The sequence below is a fragment of the Brassica oleracea genome, chromosome C3, assembly GCF_000695525.1.
Source record: "Brassica oleracea var. oleracea cultivar TO1000 chromosome C3, BOL, whole genome shotgun sequence".
NCBI lineage: Eukaryota > Viridiplantae > Streptophyta > Magnoliopsida > Brassicales > Brassicaceae > Brassica > Brassica oleracea.
The window spans coordinates 30754848-30765821 of NC_027750.1; the positions used below are offsets into that span (position 1 = coordinate 30754848).

A 10974-nucleotide genomic window follows, 5' to 3' on the forward strand; every position below is an offset into this window, starting at 1 on the left:
ACTGGTATGAAAGTGGCAAGAGCTTGCCCTGCAATCTCTCATTTGCTATTCGCAGATGATATCTTGTTCTTCTGTAAGGCAAACAAGGAAGAGTGTCAAACTATACTTAGGATTCTAAAGGAATATGAGCCCGTCTCTGGACAATAGATTAATTTCCAGAAATACTCAATTCAATTTGGACACAAGATCGATGAAGATAGTCGTCAAGAATTGAGGGATCTTTTGGGAATTCAGAATTTAGGTGGAATGAGATCTTATTTAGGCATGCCAGAAAGGCTAGGAGGTTCTAAGGTACAAGTGTTTGGTTTCGTACAAGATCGGTTAAATAATAGGGTTAATGGATGGACTTCTAGATTTTATATTAAGGGTGGCAAGAAGGTGATTATTAAATCGGTGGTTACGGCTCTGCCAAACCATGTGATGTCTGTGTATCGGTTACCGAAAACGACTGTGAAGAAGCTAACGGGTGCTGTTGCGCAGTTTTGGTGGAGTCCTGGAGGCAGTACAAGAGGTATGCATTAGAAATCATGGGATAAAGTGTGTGTCCATAAGGATAATGGTGGGTTAGGTTTTAAGGATTTGACTGATTTTAATACGGGGCAATGCTTGGGAAGCTATTGTGGCGGCTGATCGAGAAGCCAAATTCTCTTTTTTCTCGAGTTTTTAAAGGACGATATTACAGGAATGCTTCATCCCTGGATCCGATTCGCTCATGCCCCCCGTCAAATGGCTGGAGGAGTATTACTTCTGCTAGATCTCTGGTTTGTAAATGACTAATTAAAAGGGATCATCTATTTCAGTATGGAATGATCCCTGGCTCTCATCCACTCGCCCGTGACCAGCTAACAAAAATCTTCATAATAGTTACCCGGAACTCACAGTGGATTCTCTCATTAATCCAGAATCCCGAACATAGAATTTACATGCATTTAGGGACTTGGTGGATCCACACGATGCAAAAATAATTGAAAGTATACCATTGAGTAAAAATCGGATGGAGGATAGGAATGAATGGAATTTCACCAAGAATGGGAAATACACGGTACAATCAGGGTATCAAGTGGAAAGGATTTATCCTGACAAGGAACAACCACCAGAATTCTATGGGCCCAATGTTGATATACTCAAAGCTTTTTGTTGGAAAGTGAAGTGTCCTCCAAAATTAAAGCATTGTTTATGGCAATTGATATCAGGTTGTATAGCGGTAACGAAAAATCTAAGGGCAAGAGGAATACAAGGAGATACTTGCTGTGCACGGTGTGGCGATACATAGGAATCAATAAACCATGTGTTTTTTGAATGTCTCTCAGCTCGTCAAGTCTGGGCACTATCTAAAATCCCATCAAACCCGAAATTTTTCCCTATTGGCTCTCTTTTTGCTAATATGGACCATCTATTTTGGAGAGTCCAAAGATGGAGGATCATCAGTTTGCATGGATATTATAGTACATTTGGAAGGGTAGGAATAATAAAGTATTCAGTAATCTTGATATTGATCCCAGGGAAACACTTCGACTAGCAGAAGTAGAATCCACACTTTGGGCTGAGGCACAGGTTAGTAACAACAGGTGTGCTCAGGAAGTACAAGTCAGGCCTAACTTAGGAACCACAGGAAGATGGTGCTTCACAGATGGTTCATGGAAAGATAATGATATATTTTCAGGGCAAGGTTGACTTAGTACATTACCAGGGTGTGATGGTTTACTAGGGGCAAGGAATGTAAGAGCATGTCTTTCACCGTTCCATCGGAGATGGAGGCATTGATTTGGGCAATGGAATGCATGAGAAATTTAAGACAGTTTCAAGTTACTTTTGCAACGGATTGTTCTCAATTGGTGAAGATGGTTTCGGAACGAGAGGAATGACCATCATTGGAAAGCTACCTGGAAGATATTAAGCTTTTGAGAAGAAGTTTCGTCAACTCAGATATTGTTCATGTACTTAGGACGGAGAACACTAGGGCGGATAGTTTGGCACGTAGTGCTCGACAACAACCGTCTTTCGTCGTACACATGGATTCAGAGTTACCACCTTGATTTACATAGTCTATATGAGTCTGTGAATGTTGTTTGCTGTAAAAAAAATGTTAATGAGATTTAAAGGAAATTATATAGTCCTCAATGCCAATTCAAATATCAATTTTACTTATGGTATCCTGAAACAGGGATACGAAGTACGAACTCATGTATCAAATCTTTCTTTCTTTGGGTAACTTATGTAATATGACATTGCCAGAACTACGAAGAGTTACGACATCTCCAACCATACTCCATTTTTTACTCTAAAATAGAGTACGGAATAAGAGCATTTCCATCATCACTCCATATTTTACTCCAAAACTGAGAAAATGAAGTGGGAAATGGAGTAATGAACAAAAAATAAAAGCATTACTACATTTATAGAGTAATGTATTTATTTTTTGTTCATCACTCCATTTACTCAATTTTGGAGTAAAATATGGAGTAAAATTGGAGATGCTCTTGAAATGCTCTAACCCAAATTCATATTTCATTCCGTATCTCACTGTACTCCATAAAAAGAGTAATATACTTTTTATTTGTTCATTACTCTTTTTTTTTTTTACTCTGTTTTAGAAGAAAAAAAATAGAGTTTTAAGTTGAAAATTCTCTCTAGACATGCTAATTCTTGTTTTTTAATGGGATTCATATAATTTGAAACAAGCTGATTCCTAGCAGTGGGGTAACTCTTTATCTTTAAGATCTTTTGTATTGGTCACGAGTCAAATTTCGGCACTATGGATGTTTAATTCGTTATAATGTTCGATTATACACAAGATCGCTTCAAATTCAAGATCACAAGTGAACTTCGAATCAAACTGTACGAAACTCTGTATTATTTATTCAGCATGATGCAATAATCGTTGATAATAATACTTTGTCATTATTGTGATACTTAGTACTATCATCATTTCTACTAAGATTATACGAAGAGAAAATAAAAAACAGGACAAAGTAATAAGTGTACTTCCTTTTTTGATGCATAATAATTACACACCAGCATTGGAGCGTGGTCGACATTTTCATTGGCAATAAGACTTATACTAAACCACAGAAACAAAAATATATTTAATGAATAGTTCTGGCTTTTCTCTATTAGTGTATTAAATTAGTACTATTATCTTTGTTTTCTTCAAATTTGTTAGACCATTATTAAAACTTGTGCAACTAAAGAAATCATTACACTTCTTTACATTGAATTCGACACAATTAAACTAGTACTACTACATTTCCTTTGAATAAAACATTTCTTAAAATTAAACCTAACTAAAACAACATTGCACATCACTTGAAGGTTAAGGCTGGAAATTTAAACCGAACCAGTTTCCAAACCAAATTAAATCAAACAAGGTTTTTAATTTTTGCTTCTAGTTCAGTTACTTAGGTTAGGTTGAACCAAAGTTTTTTCTTCTAAACCCAATATATACCCAAATCGTATAAAATTTAGCTAAATATACTGAATTTTCGGAATCAAATTAATCGAGATTCTTAACAATTTAAACAGATTTTAACTAAAGTTGGACCAGAAAAAGAAAACAAAACCATCCATTAATTTTGATAGCAATAAATCCAAACCGACCCGAACGAACCGAAGTTAGCTCTAGACTCTAGTTACGGCTCTTAATTTCTTCTTTTATAGTACAGTAGAATCTCTATAAATTAATACTCGATAAATTAATAATCTCTATAAATTAATAAATTTTGTCTGGACCGGTTCAAAATTTGACATAAATCGATAAAATAATAAGATAATAATTTTTTTAAAAAATTCTATGTAAATATATGGTCCCATTAAAATTATAAATTAATAATTTTTATATATACATATTTTATATAAGTAAGAACCTATTACTAATTGTTTGTTTTATATTCTCAATGAAATTATTTTTATATTTCCTTAACACTTAATATCTTTTTGATGAGATTTAGTAATATTATATCTAAAACCAAATTTAAGTTCTATGTAATATATATTATATACACCAAATAATAAAATAAAATAAATATAAATGTCAAATTTCATAAAATAACAATTAATGTCTATACACTAGAATCAAATACTTTTCTTACCTTAGAATAAAATAAGAAATCTAAATGATGAAACTTTTATAAATTAATATCTTTATAAATTAATAAAATTTAAAAGTTTCATCATTATTAATTTATAGAGATTGTATTGTATACCAGTTTGTTTAGTTAAAGAGTCTTTGAGCTAAAACATAAAACTTAAATAATAGATAAGCCTTAGTGGTCTATCCAAAACATATGGCCCAATTCGACCCAATGGGTCATGGACGGCCTGACAAAACGCGACGACAAAACTCCGTCGCTGGCTTAAACATGTTCATCGGTGGTGTTTAGCTTCCCCTCCGACGCGGCTGAATATGCAGATCTCTTCGCCCTTAGACGGCCTTTAACAACCTCAACTTCCACCGATCCTGACTCCTCAAGGTAAAACCCTCGAAGATCTTTCTCTCCTGGTGACAAAATCAGGTACCTTTCTTCCGAATTCAAAACCCTAGATCTCTCTCTCTCTCTCTCTCTCTCTATCGTCTTCTTAGATGGGTGACAGTGAAGACGAAACCGGGTACCCAAAGAAGTTTTACCCTCTGAATCGCCAGACCCATCCTATGTACACCCGACCCATTCCCAAGCGCCACGCGTATTACCACGAAGAAGACGACGACGAGGAGGAGCAAGAAGACGAAGGAGGAGGAGGAGGAGGTTACAGTCATCGCGAGAGGTTTCAGAAGAGGCTTAAACCGACTAAACACGACTTCTCCTCCGGTCCGAGCGAGACGAAAGCTGAGCAAGAGGCGTTCGTGGTGCTGGAGGTGTGGGGAGACAGGTTCCTGCAGTTGGGTCGGAGGAGCTTGAGGAACGAGGACTGGAACGAGGTCGCGGAGAAAGTCAGCGAGGAGCTTCGGTCGGAGAGGTCGGAGACGCAGTGTCGGAGAATGGTCGATAACTTGAAGAGGAAGTATAAGAAGGAGAGGATCAAGGTGGACAAGTCCGGGTTGGGTTCGAGCAAGTGGTCGTTTTTCAACAAGATGGATATGTTGCTTGGTGGCGGTTCTTCGGCTAAACCGGAGTTCGGTTTAGCCTGTGGCGTTGATTCGGGGGAGTTTGTGTTTATGAACACTAAGGTTTATTTGGAGAAGAGTAATGGTTTTGATGAGATGATGGATAGTCCTGGTGCTTCGGAGGAGGATGATGATGATGAGGAGGAGGAGGTTGAGTATGAGAGGAGGAGGAAGAAGGGGGATGATGCGGCGTCGTATAAGCTTTTGGCGGAGTCGGTTGAGAGGTTTGGGAAGGTTTATGAGAAGATGGAGAGGAGTAAGAAGGAGCAGATGAAGGAGTTGGAGAAGATGAGAGGTGAGTTTCAGAGAGATTTGGAGTTGCAGAAGAAACAGATTGTGGAGAGAGCTCAGTCTGAGATCGCTAGGCTACGTGAAGAAGAGGAGGAGAATCATCATGATGATGGTGGTGAGAGTGAAGATGAGGGAATGGAGAATGATTCTGATGTCAATCTCAGTGATTGAATAATTTAATAACTAGGTTTGTATGTTTGTTTTATTAGATTCAAGAAAGATTATGTTTTGCATTTTGGGGAATTCACAACTGGTAAGTGTTTGTAACTTGTGTTTGATTGATGGTTACAAGTTTTATTGATATGGATTAGTAAGGATTATTGTAATAGCCATGACAAGTGTCTCAAATCCATGCATTGTAAGACATTTTTGGTCTGAGGATGAATGCTGCTTCAAGCCTCACCAAGGAGTAAGTCATTTGGAACAGGCAATTGATCATCATCAGCTGCAACTGCAAGTGGATTCTAAAAGTATTGGGCCATTTGTTTCGTGATTTTGATTTGTATTTTTTATTCAAGAAAAGTAACGGCCTGGCCATGATTCTAGGAGAGAAATTTAAAGCAATTGCAAAAGATCTCTGGACATCGAGGCAGCTATGATGTGAATTCAGGCTGTTTAGTGGCTATTTCAGTAAGTATTGTTCGAGCTTCAGTATTCTCCACTCATATCTTGGTTATGGTACAAGATTAATAATTTAAAGTTAGGTACATGTCAAACCATATACCAAACCAAATTCGTATAGTTATCATTTACACATTTAATAGAATCTAACGGGAACGGGAGGTGCGGATGCTGGTGGAGTGAGAGATATACATAGACATTAGAAATGTAGATTTCTGAAATGGCTATAAGACTCCTTGACATGCAATTGGACACTATAATCATTGCTAAACGGAGATCCAGCTACACGTACTGATAAAATTTGTTGCAAAAAAAAGAAGAAGAAGAAGCAATTGTTGACATCCTAATCCGAAGATCCTTACTGCTCGAATAAGATTTGCTAAAGAGGAGTGTACACGTTTCAAGGAAAAATCACTTGTACGAGACAAATAACAAACCTCTTTTGTTAACTAGTGTTTCAAAAAATAACAAAACTCTTATTGATTTAGTAAATGGACAAAAGAAAAACGTACTGTAAAAAAAAGATCACACATGCTTTTATTAATGATTACGTTTGTATTTTAACTATGGACAATTTTGCTACATCCAAGGGGAGTTGTGAAGAGGCATGGCAATGGATTTGACTTGTAGATAGCTATCGAGAGCGTCCATGCCACTTTCACGACAATTGCCACTCATCTTGTAGCCACCGTAAGGAGAGTCGAGGTCAAATGCGAAGTAGCAGTTAACCCAAATGACTCCAGCTTTGATTGATCTCGAAACCGTGTTGATCACGTCAACGTTTTGGCTCACTATTCCAGCTGCTAGACCGTATTTCGTGTTGTTTGCGCATTTGATTCCTTCCTCTATAGTCCTGTGGAAGCAAATATATAAGAGAGATGTTTAGTGTGTTATGGAATGTGATCAAGAATGAGAAGAGAAAACGGGCGTCTTTGTTTGCTTTTACTTGAATTTCATCAAAGACATGACTGGTCCAAAGATTTCTTCTTTGTATATCTTCATATCTTCCTGTTATCAACAAAAATCATAACCCATTCTTTAAAACAAACTTGTGTTACTAGGGACCTAGGCGACATGTTATGGTCCTGGTCCTAGTCCGAAGGATTCAAGAAATGTGTAATATTACCGTGACATCTGCGAATATAGTTGGTTCGATGTAGTATCCTTTGTCTCCAATAGCGTTCCCTCCAGTTAATAACGTAGCTCCTTCGTTTTTGCCATGCTCAATGTAAGAGAGAACCTTCTCATGTTGTTTTTTATCCACCTATACAAAAACAAATATTACGTACTCAACCCGTTTAGTCTACTTAAAATCTACTCAAAACTAAGATCAATCAACGTAGTCTATATTACTTGAGGTCCTTGTCTAGAAGTGGAATCAAAAGGGTCACCAACGGTCCAGTCTTTAACCTTCTCCACCATCTTCGCTACAACCTTATCGTATATAGCTTCTTGGACAAACACACGAGAGCTCGCGACGCAGATCTCACCCTGCACAATCCACCAAATATGTTTTACATAACAATATGTCACAATATTCGTCGATATTTGGCCTCTATGATATAATAATATACCTTGTTGTAGAAGCAACCTAGTAGCGCAAGTTCGGCAGCTTTGTTAACATCTGCATCATCGAAAATGAGAAGAGGCGATTTTCCGCCTAATTCAAGGGACACTTTTTTTAGATTGCTTGTGGCTGCGGCTTGCATTATCTTCCTCCCAACATCAGTTGATCCCGTGAAACTAACCTGAGCACACAAAAACAAAAGAAGATTCATGAATTCACATACAACTAACAAAAGCCCCATTACTTGATGAATCCACATACTAATTAACATCTCATAAGACCATAGTTATTTTACTTTGTCAATGTCCATATGGGAGGCAATAGCAGCTCCAGCAGTTGATCCAAATCCAGTCACCACGTTGATCACGCCATCAGGAAATCCCGCCTGTGAATTTCAACAAAAATAAATACAATGTTTAGATAGTTCAACTTTAATTTCTTCGATTGCCTACACGTTTGGCATTACAATGCTATAGTTGTGTGTTTACTTTTAAAAATGATACCAAAACTTTTAGTGTTTTATGCGTCTGGATTGTTTCTTTGTTTATGTTATATTTTTTCCAAATGAATCCGCAATTCTAAATGTCTTAAAGCAAAATATAGTATTAAGAGTAAACGTATACGTAACAACAATATACAAACAAACAAACAAACAAAGAGATATTTTATATGATACTATTATTTAGAAAATGTTTGTGGTTTTTAAATGTTTGTGGTTTTTAAATGTTTGTGGTTTAAAAAACTATGTATAAAACATGCTTAATAAATAAAAAATGAGATAGATAAACTTAACTTTTTTTTGACTAAATAGATATACTTACTTCTTTCGAGAGATGAGCATAGAACAAAGCAGAGAGTGGAGTCTGCTCTGCTGGCTTGACCACCATGGTGCAACCAGCTGCTAAAGCCGGAGCCACTTTCATGGCAAACATAATGCTTGGAAAATTCCAAGGGATTATGTGGCCGACCACTCCAATAGGTTCTTTAAGTGTGTATCCGAACAAAGACGGACGTGTCATTCGAAGTGTCTCGCCGTGGATTTTATCCGCCGCACCCGCATAGTACCGGAAATGTCCGGCTGCAGCCGGAATGTCATTCATTTTTCCCACTTGGAACAATTTTCCGCCGTCAACCGCATCAAGAGCAGCCAATTCTTCAATATTCTGCTGTATTAAGTCTGTATATTTGTTGATAATCCTTGCCCTTTCCTGATCCGATTAGAATGGCCGAAGCATACAATTATAAACAACCTTATCAAAATTAGTTTATTACACATAAAACTAAATTTGTGTATATACATGGAAAATTAAAAATGATCATAATTAATATGAATCAATCTATTTATCATCATTTGGTTTTAGATTGAAAATTCATCTAATTTAATAATACAAACAACCTTATCAAAACAAGGTTGTTATAAAATATAAGTAAACTTGGATAGAGTTTTCTGAATATGGGTAAACGTTTTTCTTAATAACATGAAAATGACTTCGTGACACTAACAGCAAAAATAAGTAAAATCTGGACTCGTTCCCTATACTGTAAAAAATACACGAATCAGTATGGATATATACTAAGATACAACCCTAATAAATACATATTTATTAGTGACCCACTACGTATGGGACCACATCAATCAACAAACATCAATTATTTTTTATTTTATACATTATTTATCAATAATTTGCTAACCAAATTAAAAACGGGTAGGTACAATTAAAAACATGAGGTGAAAAAGATAGGAACGTACGAAGCCAGTCATGCGAGGCCAAGGACCATGATCGAAGGCGTGACGTGCAGCGTTAACGGCCAAGTCAACGTCTTCTTTGTCTCCTGCTGCTATTTTCGCGATCACTTCACCGTTCCTTGGGTCTATGGTTTCAAAGGTTTTACCTTTAAAGTTTAAACACATTAAAACAAAAACTGAATGATCAAATATTATGTTTCAGAAAAAGATTATGCCAAATTAAATCAACCAGTCGGTTCAATATTCAATCACGAGTTTTTACATCTTCGTTTTCATTGTTAAGAACAATACTTTAGCAATAATATTAGTAAAAAAAAAACTTCTAGAAAAGGTTGCACCAAAAAAAAAACTTCTAGAAAAGGAAGAAAAATATTAGAGAAGAAAATTATATAAATTTGGGCTGAGAAGAGAAATAGTCAGGTGGGACCATCAACCACTTGTGTTTGATAGTAGAACATGTTTCCAGTCAGGATAGCTTTTGATATAGGTTGTCAGAAGAAAAAATGTTTCTTCCAACAACTTAATAGTCATCCAAATTAGCCACTGGAAAACTTTTAGTTGTACATATTTTAGGGATTGGTCTAGGCTCATGATTCGCATCCAATGAAACCAGATCCGAAGGATACTGAAACAAGACATTGGTGTCATCCCAAAAATTGAAGTGTTTAACATGCATATATTACCTGGTTCTCAAAATATCAAAAATATCTGTGTGGATTATACGTATCCTAAATCATAATTGTTTCAAGTTTCATATATTTCAGAACGATCAAAACATTTTCAATCTTTTTGGGGAGACGTAATTTTGTTAAATGCACAGAGAAGAATCTGAGGCAGGGATTTAGATAGTCAAAGCCAAAATCAGAAAATAGGAAGGATCTTGATACATATTTTCTTCTGTTAATGTCAACGTTTTGGAATTGTGAGATTAAGTAGATAAGTAGTGAAATTTAAAAACCTGAAGCAGCATCAAGAAACTGGCCGTTAATGAAAAGCTTGGTGAATTTGATCTCCGGTAACTTCGCCGTCGCGCCTCCGTTGCATTTACCGTTCTCCATCTTTCTCCTTTTTCTCTCTCTCTCTCTCTGTTCAGAGGACAATAGAAGGACAGAGAGGTTATGTATGTATTTATATCCAAGCCTCCCGTTTCACACGTCAGCAAGGCAAGTGATTCAACAAAGTTTTAAAGCATCAATATCCCAGAAACCCAAATGGAGTGCTTATTATTATTATAATTTTTTTTTAGTTTTGAATTAAAAAAAAAAAATTAAAAACAGAACCAATCGTAGACCACCACGTATCGTGGGGTCCGCAAAACAGTACAAGATACACCCAACAAAGTTTCTTATTCTACGATTATAAGGCATGGTTTTTTCAATAATCGTGGGCCCCACCACGTAAGAAACGCTCAGCATACTGCGATGCAGATGCTCTTAAGGGTGAGGTTTTCCACAAAATAATAGACCCCACACCTACATACACATATACAACATATACTTATACACGTATGAATTTTTAGAATTCCAATGGGTAGAAGCCCCATTGGAATTAGTGTAATGTACTAAACTGAAAAAAAAGAGGGGGGGAGATAAATTTTGAGTGAGCTATCGTCTTGTTGATGCAGATAAATATTTAGACATTATCTAG

The 10974-nt window shown here is 36.4% G+C and overlaps 2 protein-coding genes across 2 annotated transcripts; one reads left to right on the forward strand and one right to left on the reverse strand.

Moving 5' to 3' along the window:
- Positions 1–4305: 4305 nt before the first annotated feature.
- LOC106336403 (trihelix transcription factor ASIL2-like) lies at positions 4306–5718 on the forward strand. Its single transcript, XM_013775234.1, has 2 exons — positions 4306–4511; positions 4580–5718. Exon 2 carries the CDS (start codon positions 4580–4582, stop codon positions 5561–5563), a length of 984 nt encoding a protein of 327 aa, XP_013630688.1. The 5' UTR covers positions 4306–4511; the 3' UTR covers positions 5564–5718.
- Positions 5719–6405: 687 nt separating this feature from the next.
- Positions 6406–10437, reverse strand: LOC106335834 (aldehyde dehydrogenase family 2 member C4). Its single transcript, XM_013774463.1, has 9 exons — positions 10286–10437; positions 9331–9473; positions 8402–8788; positions 7876–7965; positions 7588–7761; positions 7367–7504; positions 7140–7277; positions 6960–7021; positions 6406–6866 (listed from the first exon to the last, which is right to left on the reverse strand). The coding sequence occupies exons 1-9, from the start codon at positions 10383–10385 to the stop codon at positions 6593–6595; spliced, it is 1506 nt and encodes a 501-aa protein (XP_013629917.1). The 5' UTR covers positions 10386–10437; the 3' UTR covers positions 6406–6592.
- Positions 10438–10974: the final 537 nt, after the last annotated feature.

What these genes read in the sequence shown, in the direction of transcription:
- LOC106336403 (XM_013775234.1), top strand. Translation starts at nt 4,580, where the DNA reads ATGGGTGACAGTGAAGACGAAACCGGGTACCCAAAGAAGTTTTACCCT.
- LOC106335834 (XM_013774463.1), bottom strand. Translation starts at nt 10,385, where the DNA reads ATGGAGAACGGTAAATGCAACGGAGGCGCGACGGCGAAGTTACCGGAG. An exon ending in CCCATATGGACATTGACAAA is followed by an intron (nt 7,762 to 7,875) that starts GTAAAATAACTA and finishes TTGTGTGCTCAG; the next exon opens with GTTAGTTTCACGGGATCAAC. An exon ending in ATGTCTTTGATGAAATTCAA is followed by an intron (nt 6,867 to 6,959) that starts GTAAAAGCAAAC and finishes TTGCTTCCACAG; the next exon opens with GACTATAGAGGAAGGAATCA.